This window comes from Drosophila obscura, unplaced genomic scaffold, assembly GCF_018151105.1.
Source record: "Drosophila obscura isolate BZ-5 IFL unplaced genomic scaffold, ASM1815110v1 contig_1, whole genome shotgun sequence".
Classification (NCBI taxonomy): domain Eukaryota; kingdom Metazoa; phylum Arthropoda; class Insecta; order Diptera; family Drosophilidae; genus Drosophila; species Drosophila obscura.
Genome location: NW_024542679.1, coordinates 7,990,284 through 8,010,485, shown reverse-complemented (window position 1 = coordinate 8,010,485; position 20,202 = coordinate 7,990,284). Strand labels below are relative to the sequence as shown.

The following is a 20,202-nucleotide window of genomic DNA, read 5'->3' as shown; positions in this document are numbered from 1 at the left end:
GCCGTTAACTAATCACCCATTTAAACTTTGACTCCGTCTCGGACTTGAACTTGTGGTGCGATAGCCTGTAAGTCTGACGTTGGGGCTGTGGCTGTGGTCCGAACTGAAGTACCATACCAAAATACCATTCAAGTGGAGCAGCGACTTGCGGTGGCACTTTGAATACTTTTAATGTGCCTTGTGGCCTTTTCCGCAAAATGCTGGCAATTATAATTATAAACAATATAAATTAAAATTTTTGTTTGCCCCGAAACGGCCGCAAACTTGTCCGAAAACATGTGTCGTCGCGTCTGTCGCGGACTGTACGGGGTACGGGGTACGAGGTACAGGTACCGAGTATCGTTGTCAAATTTTGTTTCAGTTTCGGTTTCACAATTGCAATTAAGTCGTTCTTGTCAACTGCAACCTTCATTGGAGTATGGAGCACTCCAACCGACTATGGCTTATTAGATTAAGGTCTTTTGGCCATACTCATAAGTGCAGCTGCATCCTTGGCTGGTAGCTTGGTAACTGTGTCAGCCATTAAAACTGCGGCAATTGCAGCTGCTATTTCCGAGTGCGATCCGAGCAGGGATCAAGCGGAGTTTGCTCAGCACTCGAATTGGGCTTCAAGTGGATTTCGGCCACTGCATTGAACCTTTTGCATTGAACAGTGGGGCAGCTTCCTTTCCGGCTAATTGTCAGCATTCAGCGGCAACTGCCACAAAAGACGCACTTCCGCTTCGCCAGGGCACTCACTGGTCATGCTGTTTAATACGCTGAAATCTTAAGTAAGCAAAAGGTGTCATCAATCATCTGAAGCCGAAGCCGCAGCTTCTCCCAGAGCATATCATTATAGTACGTATGCATAAGTACTCGCATACTCGTGCTCGTACAAAGTAAGGCCCAAAGATCGTTTCGTCGCAGTTTTAACAGGCATTCCTCATGCTAATTACTCGCCACTGTCTATATTTATTGACGTTTTTGCATAAGAAAGTTATGATCTAAGACGGAACGGAACCCACTAGGCTTCTGGATGTCCTTCACTGAACGGCTAATCGGTCAATTAAAATCAATTTATTGTCAAGTTCTTGGCCATAAAACCAGTCGGTCATCTGCATACAGGTTCTGGCCAGAGATCAATAGCTGGCAGTGCGTAGTTCTTCACATAGTTTATATATGGTTGGATGTATATTGCAACCCAGCAAACCCAGTCAGGCCTCTGATCCGAACGGTTAAGTGGAGACGGACCATAAAAACAATTGCGCTGCCTACACAATTTTCCACTTCCAGTGTTGATGGTCGTTCAAAGAGCAGGGAGAGGGGCAGTTTTAGTGGTGTGGAAGTTTTCACAAGAGTTGCCCTTCAAGCCATATGATTTGGGGTTAATTTCAGGGCAATTGATAATCCATTTCTTTAAATGGTGGGCAGAATTAACAGGCCTGCGTCCAGCGACAGCCTTGGGCTTTACCGCATGCACATCCTGGGTAAGAGGAATCTTTTTCCAGTCCGTCGCCTCGCATATTGCTCAGAAAAACCCCAAAAGGTCGCAAATACTAAGGAAGCTATAAAATGCCGACCAGTTTATATATTACCAGAACCCAGCCAACAGACAGACATAAAAGAAACAACAACGAAAATCGTATAGTGCTGCTGACTCAGCAGAAACTCCAAAAAAAGTTCCCCCAGTCTTCGGGCTAATTACTCGTAAACCCGTCGAAAGGAAAACTCAACACTGCCCGTAAACCCACCTCAGAGGGTGCGAGAACAGCGACGCCGCGGCCTGCCGACTGCCGACTGCGGCGGCAGTTGCGCATGCGTCTCTCTCTCTCTTTATCTCTCTCGCAGGCAATTGCCAAATTTTTGTGGGCTTAAGTTGAATCCAAACTAGCAGCGAGGATTGCAGCAGGCACACAGATACTCACAGATGAATATGTACACAGGCGGCACAGCCACAGGCACAGGCACAGTCACAGTCACAGATACCGATACACTAATACAAAACAGAGCTCGGCTTAAGCGCTGCCTCGTACTTAGTCGGCGTCTCCGATCGCTGCCGACTTGCTGCTGCTGCTGCTGCTGCTGCTGCTGCTATACGACGTCGTCGCTTTAAGTCTTGGCGTTTTGAACAAAAACGTCTTGCCCAGACGACGGTCCATTCATGCGAGTTTTTCATTCCGACGCGTCAACTGTAAAACGACACATGCTCGGAAGCGTGCGCGATCGTCATAAACCACTCAGTCCATACCTCTCCCCCTAGAGCCACCAAAAGAATCCATCCCCAAAAGTGTCTGTGCTTCAGGATAATATGTGTGACTAAACTCAAACGAAACACACACAAATTACAATTGGCTTTAAATCAATTCGGGAAGTGAGTGAACATGCGGCTGATTTGATCAGTTGGAAGTCCCCAGTTGAGAATCAACCGAAATCCAACCCCAATCGCCAGATAGACTTCCTCAACCATTCCCAACTTTGGATTAGCTGTGCAGTTGCCAAGAATACTCAAATGTAAGTGTCAGACGGGGCGGGTATGAGTTATTATTTTCTATGTTTCCTGTCAACGGGGGCGTATGTGTAATGTTCAGTGCAAAATAAATATTGATTGTGCTTTAAGCAATTATATTGGCTGTGCCTTGAAATATACAAAGATGTTAATTATTAATTGCTAAAGGATTTCCCGAAAGAAATTAACGTAAAATAATAATAAATTACAACGTAAATGATTTATAAATAAATTCCTTGTATAGAGAAAAAAAAAATATGTTTACGTTAAATTTGCAATTCAAATCTATCAAAAAATTATAAAATTGTTTTGTTTTTGATTTTCAATCAAATGTTTGCTTATCAATTTAATCAACGGCGTGCGCTTATATAAACCCAAACACAAACAAAACCATGCCATGCCGCACCTCTCGCCGAGTGCCCCAGTGCCGTTCAATGTGCATTTTTGTATTAAATTGGATTACGAACATTAACGGAGCTGTCAAAAAAAATGCCAATTAAATCCACCGACAAGAGCAAATCAATTAAGCTGATTATGATTGCTGAACACTCAACAGGCAGGCCTTATCAGCCCAGTGCAGCCCCCAGAGATCTCGCTGTCAGTGCCGCGAATCAGCAATGTAAACCGAGATGTGCCAAAGCCCTGCGCCAAAGTTTGGCTTTGAAAAACCCTTCGCCAAATGTGTGGCTGTGAAATAGCCCAAAGCAAAATCTTCTCTTGACTTGATTTGCTTTTATTTAAAAATAGTTTTTATTTGGTTTTTTTTTTGGGTTGTTTTTGGAGTCTGCAATTAAGTGGAAACATTTTGCAAGCTATGCAAAATAGCGGCAATGTGGTTATGAGTGTTCATTCCTCCGTTTTGTCTCTTGGCCAAATGCATATGCGGAGTCTGTTGATCAGAGTTATTTTTTTTCGTTTCTGAATGTTTTTCGGTGTGATTTCGCAAGTATGCATTCGCAGACACGTACCAACGACCTCATAACGTTGCCATTTCCCCAGCTCTGATCAGGTTTGACCCACTTGGAGGTGGGGTTCAGGTCAATGTTAAGGTGAAATTCAAACAGAAATAAAAACACAAACCGAAACCGAAACCGAAATCGAAACCGAAACAAAGGTGACCGAGTGGATTTCCCTTTGGTCAGCTATTTGCATTCGGTGGTACTCAATTAGAGCTACACGAATGTGGATCTTTGTTGTGTATCTGCTAAATATCACAATTGATTATTGACTAATTTGTCCAGTGCTTAAGACTAGGGCTTTCAACTGAATCTTGCGAAATAGTTTATGACCTCAGAAGGCAAACATACAAAAATACTCTGAAGAAAGGAAAACCACTTGGCTGAAATGAAATGGTGCGAAATTTCAGGCTTAAGAAGTGTTTATATGGAAAATAGGAAGTGACGTTTAAATGATTGCGAATGAGTATGCGTTTTGGTTAAGTGTGTTTGAGTGCCAACAAAATTTGTCCTCTTTCTGCGATCTTCTTTAGCCTATTTCGCAATTATTCTTCTATCGAATCTTCCATACGATAACCTTACAACATCCATTTGCCATTATCTGTAAGCTTCGTTCCCCTTTCCCATTTTAGCCCCTGTAATCGCGCCACCTTCTCGTTTAACCCCAATCAGTTTCACTTTCAAGCGAACCGCAGACACCAATTTTAGTGAAATTTCCAACGCTGTCTACACCTTAAGTCACTTAGCCCCAGACAGCCAGCCATCCCAACATCTATAGCTATCCATCCGCCCACCAATTGGCTAGGCCTGTGCCTGAGCCTAAGCATGGACACAGAAGTTGTCTTAATTAACCGCAAGAGCCTCGCGGCCAAGAGAGGCAAAATAGCTCTTTAAGAGCAATAGACGTCACACAAAAGGCAACAAAGTGCTCGCTTTGTTGCTGCTATTTTTATTGCGTTACTTTTGGTGTTTTCTTAACCGTTAAATTGAAATTGAAATATTGACACAAGCATTTTTTTTTGTGAATCATTTGGCTTGAACGGCGGATAGTGGTTAGGGAACAGGCAACAGGGGATAGTGGATGGTGGATAGGGCCCCGAGGCAGGGCACACTTGCTAATACCCCGAACACACAATCCATGGCATGCACCCATGAAGGTGTCTTGCAGATACGTTTACATAATGAGCGAGGCATGCTCTTTAATAATAAATCGATTGGAGCCACTCTGATAAGGCCGTAAAATTGGCAAATTGCCGTTTGCCGGCTTTAATGAACGCGAGACGAGAGAGAGAAAAAGATCCATCAATCGCCGAGCCCCAGCAGCCGGAGGGTAGACAACCGAAACCAACTCCAAGTCACTTCAATCGAAGTCTCCAGTGACTTAGGTCAGGATTGATGTTGCCGGCAACACACACACGCACACGCGCACACACACACACCTCTACAGATATACTTACAATATACTTGTAGTCGTACGACCTTGCCAGCCTCTTTTTTCTGACAACCAGATCAGACCCTTCTCAACTGGCGAATACACGTAATACGAGCCAAATTGATTCATGGCCCGATTGTGAAGTGCTTGCCCGAAAAAGGGCTTCATGTAGCCGAGCTCATGGCTGGGAGAGTGGGAAATTCTCGGGCGTAATTGGAGCATTTCGCGAATGCGAAAATGGTTCATAAACTATGCCCCAAAAATGTATATATATTTATTTATAGAGACTGACTGACCGGCAGAGAGAGCGAGTGAGAGAGTGAGAGTATATAAATTACAACATTCGACGCAGCTGCTGCTGCTGCTGCTGTTACTGCTGCTAACTCTGACTATTGGAAAATGTTTGCCAATAATTTAGTAGTTGTTGGAGCGGCCGGCCACGCTTCAGCGATTGTATACGGCTGAAGCCGGGGGCTGGGACTGTGTCTGGGAGTGAGACTGCGGCCGAGACTGAGACAGCGACTTCGACTGAGACTCTATGACGTTAACAACATTGTTGTTAAATTTGTTGTTGACTTAAACTCCACTTGAGCGCGTGTCAAATGCTCGGGGGCACATTAATCAAGTGAAGTAGAAGATGAGTGAGCGAAACAGAACTCCAAAGCAGTCAAAAGGAGCATAAAATTTGATGGAGTTAAGAGAACTACATTCAAAGGTATTTGGTAGAGAGAGATCCTTATAGTTTAATCTGACTTCAGTACCTGCCAAGGCATCTCCCCTCAAGTAACCAAAACCTTTGCTCTTAAAAACCATCTCCCTGAACCGCATTCTGAGCCCCAGCCAAATGTCAAGTTCGTTGCCTGAGTCTTTTGTCTTCAGGCTGTGCTCTTCTTGCCGCCTTTTCTGCACACTTCGCTGGCACGTTGCATCACCTTTTGCTTTTGTTTTTGTTTTCAATTTCTCTAGACAACAATAATTATAACATGAATGTAAGCTGAATGTAAGCTGAATGTTAATGTTGAATTACTTAATGCCATTTAAATTGTTTACATCGCTCGTACTGGCTCGTAGTTGTTGTAGCATTTAGAGAACGATTTGCTGCGCTTGGCCTGGCTGGGAGAGCCACCAGCCACCACGTATATGCACCTACACATATCTACATATTCATATCTGTCTATCCATCTATCTAACTCCATTGCTTTCGATGAGTCTGCGCCTAGGCCGTAATTGAGCTGAACAAAACGATGGCATAAGCGAAGAGCGAAGAGCCTCTGAAGGAAAGTGTGGCGGCGCTGCCAAGCGTGGCAAGAGCGGAAAACTTCCAGGCAGGAGGGTGGTCGCACAATCGAATCAATGCCCTACAATTAGAGTTAAATGCGAGGGATTGCTTCTGGTGGTTCGATTGGAAACTTCCGTAAAGTTGGTTTATCTCAATGTCAACATGCCGAAAGATGAACGAACTTTCCGAATATGAAATCGAATATTTCGCCGCCACAAAAAGGGTTTCCATAATTGCATACAATTTGCCAATCAACGCGTTCCCAACGATGCCAATTATGAAATGCCAGGCCCATGTCCATGCCCTCTGTGGGCGCAACTCTTTTGGCCGGCCAGCCACTTGGCCATGGCTTATGAAGCCATTCAAGTGCCACGTCCCTTTCCACACGCTGCCAGCCATCCCGCACCATGTAATCAGAGCCAACACAAACCAACAAAAAAAAAAAAAAGGAAGCGTTGCAGCTGATGATGCTAAAAAATTGATATTTTATATATGTAATATATTTAAAGCCCAACAAAAAAAAAACATAATCATATAAAAATTATAAAGCGTTGCGCCTGCCGAAAATTAAGCAAAAATTTATTAAAAATGCATAAAACGAGACGAGAGAGTAAATGTCGCACACACTCAAAACTGGTACTTGGGGGGAACAGCTGAAGATGAAGTAGGAGTGGGGGGAATGTGGATGCAGCTGGAGAGCAGAGCCTGTTGCATTATAAATGCGAGAAAGAGAAAAGTGGCGCGTGACCTTCGCACTACTGAACAAAAAAAACCACTCAAACGTCCAGCCAGCCAGCCAGCCAGCCACCAACACAAAATGCAACCTGAAATCTGAAGTTGTGTGAAATTATAAAAAGCGGCAGCAACAGCCACAGGCAGCCAAAACAAACAAGTGCAGAGCATGTCTGCTGGAGAGACATAAGGAAAGACGAATGGAGAGAGATATGTATGACGGCTGCAACGAGCGGCTACTGTTTGGCAAGAAAGGCAAGAGGCAACAGCCGCAGGTGAATGAGTCAAGGAAAGCGGCGAACTTGGAATACACTTGAGAATGGCTGCAAATGAAAACTATGAGCATGTGCCTGAATAATGTGCAGCAGCAGATAAGATCATCTAAGCATCATCTAAGCTAAAGCCATACTTTTTGAATGAATATATCAACGAAAAGTTAGCGATATTATAATTCCTGTACCAACACACCAAGCCAATTCAATTTAATAGCCATCAATAATAGGTGAACCAACAGATCCAATCATTCAATTAAAGAGCAATATAAAAGTTGCCTGTCATCTCTGAATCTCACTGTCACGCTATGAATATCACACAAAAATACCAACAGATGAACGCCAATCTATTATTGCCAATCGAAAGTTCATTGTAGGAGTGGGTTTTGCCCAAATTGATATCCTCCACACAGAGTGCATGGCAATACCCTTTCGAAGGCACCATAAAAGGTGCAGCTCTTGACTCATACTGGAACCTGCAACAGAGGCAGGTGCAAGCGGGAGAGGCGACTCCGGCAAATGCCAACGAACGCCACAGCCAGACAAAGTGACTGAAATCAGTGGCTCAGTGGCTTAGTGGCTCAGTGGCTCAGTGGCTTAGTGGCCTGCTGGCCAGGCAACCTACTTCTGGCTCCCGGTCTGGTCTGTCTCTGTCTCGGTCTGTGCTGCAACTGCAATCGAAAGTGAGAGTGAGACCTGGAGCTGGAACTGGAGCTGGAATCGGGTTGGATATCGTCGTCAGCTGTTAGAAAGCTTCGGACATTGCAGAGCGGAGGATCGTGTGGCATGTGGCAATTGCAACACACATCCAGTTGCCATATACACCACAGTACAGCTCTGGATGTGTGTGGTTATAAAACCGTATTTAGGTCAATCAAATTTCGCATTCGGCATTTTGAAATTTCTTTACGCAAATGCATGTGCTTTTTTTTTTTTTTTTTTTTTGTAATGATTTCTAACTCAACCGAGCTAAGACTGAGAGCCAGTGCCTGTGCCAGTGCCAGAGCCTCAGTTGGTGTCTCATTTGTATTACATAATGTGCCAAAGAAGCCAGTGACCAGGCCACGCCACGCCACGCCACCGCCACAGCCGTCACAGCCGACGCTGTGTCCAGGTGACCAAGCCGTGTCCAATAAGCACAAAAATTGTAAAAACGTGTTTCACTTTTATTTTTTCTCTCTGCCGTTTTGTTCCCCCACTTGGTTTTTTTTTTCTACTGCAACTTCTTAATGGATTGGCGCTGGTCGTTGGCCCGCTGATGAGGCGTAAATTGTGGGAAAAGTGTCTGCGTGTGTGCGTGCTTGTGTGCTTGTGTGTGTGTGTGTCTGAGTGGCTGAGTGGCTAATTGGTTGGGGGGTGTGGTGTGGACATTTTACATGCTAACTAAATCGAATGCCAGAGCAGAGGAACTTCCGATTAGCGAGAAGGGGAATAACCCCAGCGGAGTGCCTGTTTGCCAGTCCTTTCTCTTTGGAATATCCTTGACGATTGCTTCCTTAATGCTGGTCTGCTCTGCTCTTGTTTTTTGCAATACAAATCTTGGCAAATTAAATGCGGCCTTAATTATTTTATGCTCATTAAGCGAAAACCGCCGCGACAACAGCAACAGCAACAGCAAAATATTTGCCCTGCCAAAATGCCACAAATTAAGGCAGAGCAGAGATTCAGAGAGTCTCGTCTCAAGTGAGTCTGCAGTTTTAAAGGCAGCCTGCAATTAAAAAATATATATCCCAAGCAAAAACAGAAAAAAACAAAACAAAAAAATCTACTAAAACAACAAATGTAAATGTCATTAATTTCGTTTAAATATTTTGGGTTTTTTGCGTGTTTTTCTTTGGTTTTTTTTTTTTGGTTTTTACATAATTCAGAAATCGCTCAAATGTGACAGCAGCGAGCAAAAATGTTTTGGCTAACATTTCGGTTATGTCAGAAGTCATTTAAATATAATTTGCCCTCAGATGAGATGGGGTTTTAAATGGAAATCTTTCTGTCTGAGAGAAATAAACCCTAACCGAACGAAAGTCCAATTCCAAGCATAAGTCCAGACTCGGCAAAGTTCGCCGCTTAAGTCATTTGTTTTTATTTTTTATCCGGTCTAATGTTATTCCCCCCGCAATGGAAATTTCTCTGCTAGATAACCTTGAACATGACTACAGTTTTGATCTATAAAATGCATATTGTACATACATATGTATGTATGTATGTATGTCTGCCAGCCATTCATGCCATTCAGCCATGTTGTTCCGCTTTGGATTGTCTGAGAGATCAGAGACCTGTCGGCAATCTTCACGTTTTTCCCACTATACAATCGACTGATGGCCGTCTAATGAGTTTATTTCCATTAAGTAGCTGCATTTTCAATTAGCATATAAAAACGATCTGCTATTCCCCGTAGATCACGTACCTCCAACCTCCAACCTCCACCCGATGGCACATTATTCAGTGCCCTATGCTAATAAAAATTATTTATTTTTTATTTGTATTGTTGTAAATTAATTAATGGCACGAACTTTTGTGGTTTCTGCAGTACCGGAGCTGCCTCTCCGACCAATCATTGCCGAAATCTTTTGGGGGGGAGAGTATGCCAAGGCTGGTGGTTTTGTTAGTTCTACGACCTCCGCTTTCTAGAACCGAACGAACCTCTTCGCACTTAAATGGCTTAGACACTGACCCCAGGAAGCACTTGAACGACACGCTTAGACCAATTAAATTATAATTACTCCTCATAAGTACATGCGATATGTTGTAGTTCCCCTCCATATACATATACTCCATCTACTGCATTGAACTCGTAATCCCCCTCGACCAGTTTTACTTCCATCCGTTTTTATTGCATTGAATTGCGTTTCTCTTCTTCTCTCCCCCCAGATAGATTTGAATTATGGGCCTGGAAAAACATTATCTGAGATATGGACGCACTGCTAGAGATCATATACTTGACTGGGCCACCTGTGGGCGTGGTCGTCGGCAACAACAGCAGCAGCAACAACTACAACCGCAGTTGCAACAGACACAACATCAACAACAACAACAGCAACCACTGCAACAACAGTCACAGCCAAGCCAGGGATCATCCACTGCCACGGGGAGGCGGTCACGTCCTCATGTAACACACAGAGGAACGCCCCTCTCCATGCTGATATCTCATGGAGTTAAGATTAGTAATAGTAAGTATTTCCAACTGAAAACATATTTGCAACAATTTTCAAGTATTTTCACCAAAGAAAAGACGAAGGCAAGGCTGAGTACCTTCGCTCAGCATGTCCGTTGAATCTTGAACCAAAAAAAGGATCGGCTATGGGGTTTTAGTTCTCATTAAAAATATTATTAGTAGATTATATTAAACAACAACTTCCGTTCCAAGGTGCTACTATAAAAGGCTGATTTGTAAAAAATCGCACAATTATCTGAGATATTTTTCCTTTGATGGAAAATCACCTGATTAACAGCTCATGAAAAGTCTCTCACCATTGGCAGTCAACAAGAAAATGGAATTAAGGAAAAATGTTATTAAAAGCTCAATTAAGTGAATAAAAGTCAATATCAACTGCCAAATTGGTGAGTGGCCAAAAACTGGAGCCACCCAACCAGTTGCAGTTGGCGCAGCAGTCGGCCAGACTTATAAAAGATAAATAGATAGCTTAAAAAATACCGCAAACTGGTCATCCAAGAACTGTAGCCGAAAAATGGAAAACAAGTCTTTGGCCAAAAGAAAAACCAGCAAGCAAAAAATCTAAAGGCAATCAACCTGCGGAGGGGAGAGGCAGACTTGAAAAAGTCGAAAACAAAATACAAACTACTCGTACAACTAAGTAAGCAGCTAACTAACCAACAGATGTAAATCAAGGAAACACACAGATACGAGTGCATACCAATACAGAGAGGCAGGGAGTTGCGAGTGTTGCGTTCTTTGCAAAATCAATGGCCGACATTGCGTATACGCCGCACGGGCCGCACGGGCTACACTTAGACAAGAGCCGAAGGCAGCCAAGTGTGCAAACAGCCAGCGAACCAAGTAACCATGGCCAAGAACATTTGTCAAGAGAGAAAAACAGACTCGAAGACTCACAGCGAGCGATACTCTTGGCTCTCTGAACTTGGCTTAGACTTTTCTCTTATTTTTTTTTGTTTCAGGTTTTTTTGGGTTTCGATTTCGGTTTCACTTTGGCTTTGAGTCGATTTTGATTTCGATTTCGATTGCGTTCTGTCGCTTATATAGAATTATATTTTCTAAGCGTTTTGCACTTGACTTGACTTTATAGCCATGTTTGCTATGTGCCAATGCCTTGCTATTGGCTTTGGCACTTCGCTGTCGCCTTGCCCAGATGATGCCCCAGGGCATCCTCTCTTCCACTCTCCACTTAGATGGCAATAATTGGGCATAAGTACTGCTGTGATACGTGATGATCGGATAAGGACTTTAAGAGCAATTTTTAATTAAGGCCACTTATGATGATTATGATGCGCGGGCAGACAACTGCTAAGACATTAAAGAGGCCGAGTTATGAGCGAAGATTTACCTGTTCTTCCGCCTTCAAGCTGCCGCCTTTGTGAGCTATTACAAATAGCTTTCTTGCCACTATGCTTGGGCAATTCTAATGCAATGCCTGAACATTGCCAACGGCCGCAAACAGCATTAAAAACAGAAGTGAGGCAAAGGCAAAATAAAAACTGGCAATTGAAAAATCTATGGCTAATGCCTGACCAATGCAGCAGCAGTAGCATTAACACTAAAAACAACAGCAACAACAACAGCAACTACAGTTAGTCGTTGTAGTATCAACTGCCAAATACTCGTACCAACACAGATACTAATACACCAAGCAAATATGAAAATGTTGCCAAATCAATAGACAAGACCCCTCAAGAGTCCGAAGCGAAGAAATACTGAGAGCAAAAGACAGAGAGAGAGAGAGAGAGAGCGAGAGGGAAACTGAAAACTGAAGCTGCAAAACGGTGAATGAGTGTACAGTGAGTGTCTGGGTGCACTCATATGAGTACTCATACTCGTACTCATACGCGGATTTAAGAGGCCAGCGATAGCGACAGTGAGTACAGTGGCTGTCGAGTGGACATGGACATGGCTGGCTGCCGGAATCGAGTATACGAGTGGCGAGTGGCCGAGTGGCCGAATGGCCGAGGACTGGACCCCACATCGAGAGATTGAGCATAAATTAACACATGCAGCGCCATTCAGGCCTTTTGCTTCTGGCCAATTCTATGTCTTCCATTGAGGCGGTGAAGGAGGGGATGGGAGGGGGTAGCGCCAAATGTTAGCCCTGCTCAAATAGAAACAGGCGCGCCAGTGGCCGATGTCGATGTCGATGCTGCCCCAAGTGCCGCCTCAAGAAGAAGAAGTTCCCAACTGCAATGCCCCGGCGCGCCACTTTGGGATCTTTAGCAATAGCAGTTCGCATTCGTGTATGTGGCTGTGTGTGTGTGTGTGTTTGTGCCTTGCGATTATATAACCAGATGCTGGCATTAAGGCCTTGCTTAGATCGTGCTTCAGCTTTTGGCTACTCTGTGATGGAATTCGTAAGATGTTGACACACAGAAGTGAACCAACAAGAAGTCAACCAAATGCAACTTTTCAGAGATTGTTGACTCGGAGATTTTGGAAGATATTGGAGTCCCATGTTGGGCACATACCGATTGTATGCCAGAACAAAAACAAACAAACATTATTCCACATTCCCCCGCACAGGAGAACTTCCTGCTTTGAATCTCAATCTGAAATTCCAACGACTGAGAACTAGCCCGAAAAACATTGTTCCATTGTTCACTTTCCATTGTGGGTTTCTCCCCAAGATTTCCTTTTGCACTTTGCCTTTCATCTCCAGGCAAAAACTTTCCTACACGGCGTCCGACCGAGCTAACCTTCGGCTGGCGCTTCTTTTTTTTGTTAAGGAGCCTTTCTCGTCGGGGTCCTTATCCAGGGCAAAAATCAGTTGTAAATGCTTTAATTAAGGGCCAAAACGCGATAACTTAAATGCAAAATTGCCGCGAAGGCACGTCCCGGGTGGGTCAACCGGTTTCTGGCCTGGTTTATCTTGCGTGGTACATGCCCATTGCCCTTTGTTTTCGCTCTACGTTTTTCGGCTAATTGGTTAGGGGATCGCAACCCGCCGATCCACCCAATCCACTAGCCAGATCAGATCGAGTTGAGTTGAGTTGTGAGCACGTGAATGATGCAAATTGTAGCGCGTACAAGGAAGTGAATTCGGACCGTAAGGAACGGCAATTATTTGCTTAAACAAAAGTGATTACATGCCTATAAAGCCATATAAAACAAAGATGAGGGGCAGCCACATCTGATCTGGTATTCGCATTATTGTTTCCTGCCCCCAAAAACGCGGCACGTTCTGAAACGATATCTCCCCGCACACTCGCTCGATTGTATGTATGTGTACTCGTAGTACCTCCATCACGAGGCGTTGCAACTGTTTAGCTGGGGTCTATTGTCGGATCCATTGTCCGCTGAGACACAACAGTTCCGCAGTGTTGCCAGTGCAAAAACCTCTATTGAATTGTCTGCTTTTGTGGCGGTTTCTGTTGGCCAAGAGCGCGCAGCAGCAGCAGCTGCAGCTGCAGCTCCATAGCCTGCAATTGTGAGCGTTAATTTTAACAGGCGATTGGCAAATGTACGCCTATTCTTTTTCAGACACAGTGTTAGAAATAGAAGCTAATCTCCAGCAAAAAAAAAAAAACACTCATAATACATACTGAGAAGTAATACACTCTAGAGTATAGACAGGGCTTATAGTCGCCCTCTGCTCCACTGCTTTGCACTTAACTTTTCTTTATTTTTTTTTTGTGCTGTTCTTTCTGCTGTGCTTGTTGTTGTTTGTGCGTGGTCTAGAAGCTCGGCAAGATGAATATCGCGTGCTCAGCTGTAATTGTAAACAGAAACGAGCATATGACACCAGCGATGGCAGCAGAGGCGTGCCTAAAAGGGGGGAGATTGCGCAGCACATGTCCAAATAAGAGATTTGGCTTATCAATTACTTTCATCTGTTGTTAGACCCCTCCACTACTTTCGTTAAGCCACCGCCCCGCAAGCAACAACAAGAATACCCGAAGAAAACTTATCGCAAAGCAAAATAGGAATATCAAAACAAAACAAAAAGGAAAACGAAAACAAAAACGAAAGCCCATGGAGCAGGTAGACGAGAAGCTATGGCTGGCTATATCTATGACCACAGCAGGCACAGCTCGTCAGAGATCAGCATAATTGTCAACCGTGAGGCAGGCGCTGACGTATCAATTGTGTGCCAAATGTTTAGTGACCATATCGCCAGCCCCACCAGGCCCACCAGCCCCCTACCCTATCTCTGCCACAGCGATTACGTTGCAATCGTAAAGTTCGATTGCAGTAACATGTACAATTATCGATAGCTAACGCTGGCGGTTGGGGCAACGAGGGAGCGCAAGAGTCAGACATGAATGGAGCTCTTTCTGCTGTACTGCGGGCAGAGCAACGGCAGGAGGGTATTCCCTTGACCTTGAGCCCCGGACTTGCAGCTGTAAATGTTATGTGCCTCGTTTTATGACAATTTTTTATTGTTTTTGTTGTTGTTACACATATCGTGGTTTTTGGGGTCTCTTTTTTTTGCGTAACTTTCTCTCAAACAGAGCGACAGAGCGTCAGAGCGTCTTCAGGGTCAGTGGAACACCACAAAGAAGCCGCTTGAACTTTGCCTGGCAACAAAAAAATGCACAGAAAAAACAAAACAGAAAAAAACAAAAACAAAAACATGTAGTATGTATGTACATATGTATGTATGTATGTATGTATATGTAAAATATAATCCGACGGTATTTTGACAGCAATTATCGCGCCCATTTTCAATGTGAGTTTAATGAATTTCAAGCTGATTTATGGCACTCACAGTCTGGATGTCTGTTCCTATCTCTCTTTACCTGTTCCTCTAGCTCTCTCTCTCTGTCTCTCTCTCCCTGTCTCACCCTCTTTCACTGACTTATTTTTCGACATTATCAAAACGCGCTGACGGCGTTCAACTGCAGTTAAAAGCAACGAAACAAGGAAGGAGAACGAACGAGCCAACAAATTGCATTTCATAAAAATGAAAACTGAAATATATGTAAAAATTGATATTTATGTTTTTCCCCAAAAATGCTTCACCTTGCACTTTTTATGTACCGATGCATCGGTTTTCGGGCTATAGCCGAAAACAGTTTTTCTTGATCAGTTTGGCGATCGGTTCGTTGACTGTTTTCGGGGCGCTCCGACGCCGTGCCGGAGAACCCGTTGGCATTGTACGCCCATCATCATAGCAGTCATCATAATCATCATCATCATTAACATTAACATCAGCTGTATTCGTCAACGGATTCGATATGCGACTGGCCACGCCCACTGCCACAAAATGCCAACGAGGTGATGGAAGGAAGCCTCAAACCCAAACCCAAACCCAAATCCAAACCCAGATCGGGGGCTAAGTGCATAGGCCAATTAGCAATGCAATTGCCATTGCATTTTTGCGTCTCGTCTCTGGGAGATGAGCCGAAAACAGATTCAATTTCAATTAGTGATAAGAGAGGATCGTAAATTACCCCGCAGCTGTCAGCGAATATGTACCCTGGCGCTAAGTCGGCCAAGAGCATGAGAGACTCGCGAACTGGAGACTGTTGACCGTTGTAAATTGCGTGTGACATCCGTTAAATGGATCCATGAAATTCGCAACGAAATGACATGTATACTTCAAGTGAAACTTGTGGGCAGGGTCGGGCGTGGGGCAATTGCTATATCAATGAAATCTTGATATACTCATCTATATTTAAATCTTGCTTCTTTCAGATAGACTAGCTGTGATAATTATTGGTATAGTTACCTTAATCTTAGGCATACTTTTAACCTCCATACCCTGGCTGGATTATTTCATACTAAAGGTAAGTCCCAAGCAAGAGCCTTCCATACAACCAGACATACCTCTATACCCCTTTCTTTTTTGTAGAACCTAAGGCTGTGGAATGATACGTTGAGCTATCATTATTGGCAAAGACCCGGCGTCATTCGACTGACCAAGGTCTACATCTATAATGTGACCAATCCAGATGGTTTCCTCAGCGGCGAGAAGCCCAAGCTCCAAGAGGTTGGTCCTTTTGTCTACAGGTGAGCCCCAGCAAACTCTATAAGCTATTAAGCTTTGCAATTGAAATATTCGTTACGCCTTTTGGGCTTACAAAGTAGATTTATGGGGGGTACATGTGCATGGATACATTTTCATGGTGGCTTTGGCAAAGTGCTCGATTGGTCATGGTTTGTTGGGAAGTGAAGTTGATGCCTTAATGACTGTAATTAGAATAGCTAAAAGCGGCTAAAAGTAATGCAATACTCGTATGGTTGGGAAATTAACTAAGAAACAAAATTAAATGCTCAGATTCTAGAAGGAATAATTAAAATTACTTAATTAAAGTTCGTTTATTAAAAAGCAAAAAGCCACTAAATTCAGCTTAAAACTCTCCCAAATTGTTCACTTTTTTTATGATAAATTATCCAAACAAAACATGCCTTATCGAAATCAGATTAAACTCCATTTAAACCACATCGAATGGCAAGCAATTGAATAGATGATCTTGACTAATTTTAACACCCAATCGCAGCCGATTAAGCGCCATGAACCACCATGCAATTAGCTGGCCAATTAAACCGTGAGCCCACAATAAAGCGGAGCTCTCTCTCTGACGTCGGGCCTGTGGCTACACTTGAGATATGCCATGCTATTTCCGCCGAATGGGGATTACAACATCTAGATCGCGTAGTGAAAATGTAATGCAAGATATAATCATAAGTTGTGAACCCGTTTAAATGAAGGATAAACTGGGCAGTCGGTCCGAGTGATCAATCATCGCATTGTCCACAGTTTAAAGATTAATCTGTTTGACTACCTGGGGATGGGACTGCGACTGGGACTGGGAGTGCGACGGGGACTGCCACTGGCGCCGTTGATGGGCCACAATGAAATGACAAACGGTAGCTAACACAAAAAAGATGCTTCAAAGTGCCTGTCATCCGTTGTTACCTTTTTTGTTAGCTCATTTTTATGTTCGTTTCGTTTGGTTTCGCTTCGTTTCGACGTCTTTTTCTCTGGCTTGAACGAAACTGAACTTGACATTCAATTGCTTGGTTTTTTTTTCTGTTGGCCCTGACTTTGGACCACGGAGCGGGGACCGCAGCACGTGACGATAATCGGCGCTGATGATAATTGTTTCATTTACTTTCATTTACTCTCACAGGGAAGACATGGAGAAGGTGAATGTCAAGTTTCACGAGAATAACTATACCGTGTCATATCAGCATAAGAAGATACTGCAATTTGTTCCTGAACTGAGTATTGATAAGAACACGCCCATAGTCACGCCCAACATCCCATTGCTGGTAAGTGTGCAAGTAGCTCTACCTCCCTCCCTCCCACCTTCTTACTGTAACCCGTTATCGTTGCTTCTCTCTAACGCACAGACCCTGACCAGCCTCAGTCCGAAACTGGGCTATCTCCTGTCCAAAACCATTTCCGTGGTCATCACGGCAGCCAATTTCAAGCCATTTATCAACGTGACCGCAGATCAGTTGGTATTTGGCTATGACGATGCGCTGGTGAGTCTCGCCCATCGATTCTATCCGAAACACATGCGGCCCATGGAGCGGATGGGACTCCTGTTGGGCCGCAACGGCACCCTCACTGAGGTGTCCACCATCAAGACGGGCTACGAGGGCATGGATCAGTTTGGGTACATCGACTCCCTGAACGGCATAAACCACCTGCCGCACTGGAACGAGGAGCCCTGCACGAGTGTGGCCGGATCGGAGGGTTCGTTCTTTCCGCCGCGGGACATCACCAAGTCGGAGATGGTCTACATCTACGACAAGGATCTGTGCCGCATTATTCCGCTCAAATACGATCAGACGCTCGAGAAGGATGGCATTGCCGCGGATCTGTTTCGGCTGCCCAACAACTCGTACGGTGACTCTGCCCACAATCCCGAGAACAAGTGCTTCGACTCGAACGAGTACGAGCCGGTGCGGGGTCTGCAGAACATCAGTCCGTGCCAATACGGTGCACCTGTCTATATATCCAATCCGCACTTCTACGACGCCCATCCCGATCTGCTGGACTCCGTGGAGGGACTCGAACCGAATCGCGAGAAGCACGAAACATACTTCAAAATACAACCGGTAAGTGGATAGATAGTGGAACTAGTTCCCTTCCACACCTTCCTCTCTAATGATCTTCTTCTAATGCTGCCCCAGAAACTTGGAGTACCCCTGGAGGGCAAGGTGCGTATCCAACTGAATCTGAAGGTGACGCGTGCCAAGGACGTCTATCCAGTGCGTGACTTCCGTGACTTTGTGTTTCCGGTCATGTGGCTGGAAGAGGTAAGAGATCAACACTACACTCCCCTCCCCAATAGCATCATTCTTTATCCGATGTTTGCATCTTTTTCTCTTTCTTTCTTAGGGCATCTCCGAGCTCACTCCGGCCATCAAGCGCTGGATCTATCTTGCCACTGTCATAGCCCCGAATGCCGTGCCCATTGGCTCTTATCTGATGATAGTGGGCGGCGCCTCTGCTGTGATCTTCAGCTTTGTGCGGGCCTACCAGAACTTTGTCTTTGCCCGCGATCCCTCGCTGGAGATCCTCGAGATGGGACGCCGATCGCTGCGGCGTGGCAGCAGCTTCATAGCCCACCAGCAGCACAGACTGCTGCTGCACCATCGGGATAGCTACTCCCTGCTGCGGCACGGGCCCATGGCGGCCTGCATGGGCGACAACGAGCGAGAGGACGCCCAGCCCATCATTGACGGCAGCCTCGAGAGCAGCGGGACGATAGTCAGTCAGGGTTCATAGTTAGAGAATGAGATTTTGATAGTGATCTAAGAGTGTGTGCGTGTGTGGTGTGTGTGCATGCTGTGATTGAGTGGGTGTATCTGTGTATGTGGTATAGTCTTACCCTAGTTCTAGTTTCGTTCTGGCCAAAATTGTGGCATATACTTGAAGTTCTTGCCACTGGATATGCATAATCAACCTTCATGACTCAGTTTTCAGTTCTACTCATTCGTTTCATCCTGTAGATAGATTTCTGTGTGTAAATTTTCGTTCTGAAAAATGCTACAAATAATTCACTAGTCAAAGTTTACAATGTGAAAAATGCGAGCGCTCATTTCTAGTTTTGTTAGACGTAACTACCATTTAGTCATAGCCATTAACTATTTTATGTATGTGTTAAATAATTTTTAGGCTGAGGATGTACGAAATTATGAATAATAATATGAATTTTGTAAACTGAAAGAAGGCATTGCATTTGTATAGAATTTCCAGTAAGTATAAGTCTCTTCAAGGCTCTGCGCTTCCCAGCTACTCTTGAAGGCTACTCGAAGAGAATCCTTTTGAGACCGACCCCATAAATCTGCTGCCTAAGCATAAATCTCCTTGTTAACAACAGATTCTCCTGCTCCAGCCTCTGGCAATTCCCCAAAAACAATTCTCCAGTTCTTATAAATCAAAGCAAATAAAGGAGAGAACACTCTGTAAAAAGTGCACTGGCAAATGGACGGCGGCAACTGGCCGCAAGCTTCTGTTGATTGACGCACTTTTGACGTTTTCACAATTCCACACACAGCTCAGCAGTTTACTCTACCCGCCCACACAGCCACACGGGTCGTATGAGCAATAAATTAAACACAAGTTCTCGGAGAGGGAGGCGGGCGTCGTGTGGGTGGCTAGCTCTGGCCCGGCTGCAGTGCCTTTGTTTTGGCCCCAAAAGTGGAATAAAAAACAGTCAGAAGAAATATGATGTTCTGCAATGTTGCCTGAAAAGTCAAGAAAAGCGTAAAAGGAAGAGAAAAACAGAAAGAGAAAAGCATATCAAGAGAATAAAATTTCATGGCAGGCAGGAGGCAAGCGGCAATCGGAAAGCGGCACACGATTGCGGCATGTGGCAGCTATAAGAAAAGCGTTTTCATTTCATTTGGCAAAAATGTTTATACAAAACCAATTTTACAATTTTCGATTCAATTTCTGTTGCTG

The 20,202-nt window shown here is 44.4% G+C and overlaps 1 protein-coding gene across 2 annotated transcripts; it reads left to right on the top strand.

Annotated features, from left to right (window-relative positions):
* The first annotated feature begins 2,109 nt into the window (after positions 1–2,109).
* Positions 2,110–19,558, top strand: LOC111071166 (lysosome membrane protein 2). Of its 2 annotated transcripts, none has more exons than XM_022362340.2 (8): positions 2,110–2,490; positions 10,029–10,323; positions 15,975–16,066; positions 16,132–16,289; positions 17,414–17,555; positions 17,637–18,350; positions 18,426–18,551; positions 18,634–19,558. In XM_022362340.2, exons 2-8 carry the CDS (start codon positions 10,038–10,040, stop codon positions 19,021–19,023), a joined length of 1,908 nt encoding a protein of 635 aa, XP_022218032.2. In that variant the 5' UTR covers positions 2,110–2,490; positions 10,029–10,037; the 3' UTR covers positions 19,024–19,558. The 2 variants fall into 2 exon arrangements, with proteins under 2 accessions (XP_022218032.2, XP_022218031.2); XM_022362339.2 differs by having other exon boundaries at positions 2,111–2,490; positions 10,025–10,323.
* The last annotated feature ends 644 nt before the right edge of the window (positions 19,559–20,202 follow it).

Bases quoted from the DNA above. Each gene is read 5' to 3' on its own strand.
- LOC111071166 (XM_022362340.2), top strand. From the start codon at position 10,038: ATGGGCCTGGAAAAACATTATCTGAGATATGGACGCACTGCTAGAGAT. The intron at 10,324-15,974 runs GTAAGTATTTCC...TGCTTCTTTCAG, and splicing joins TGGAGTTAAGATTAGTAATA to ATAGACTAGCTGTGATAATT. The intron at 16,067-16,131 runs GTAAGTCCCAAG...TCTTTTTTGTAG, and splicing joins TGGATTATTTCATACTAAAG to AACCTAAGGCTGTGGAATGA.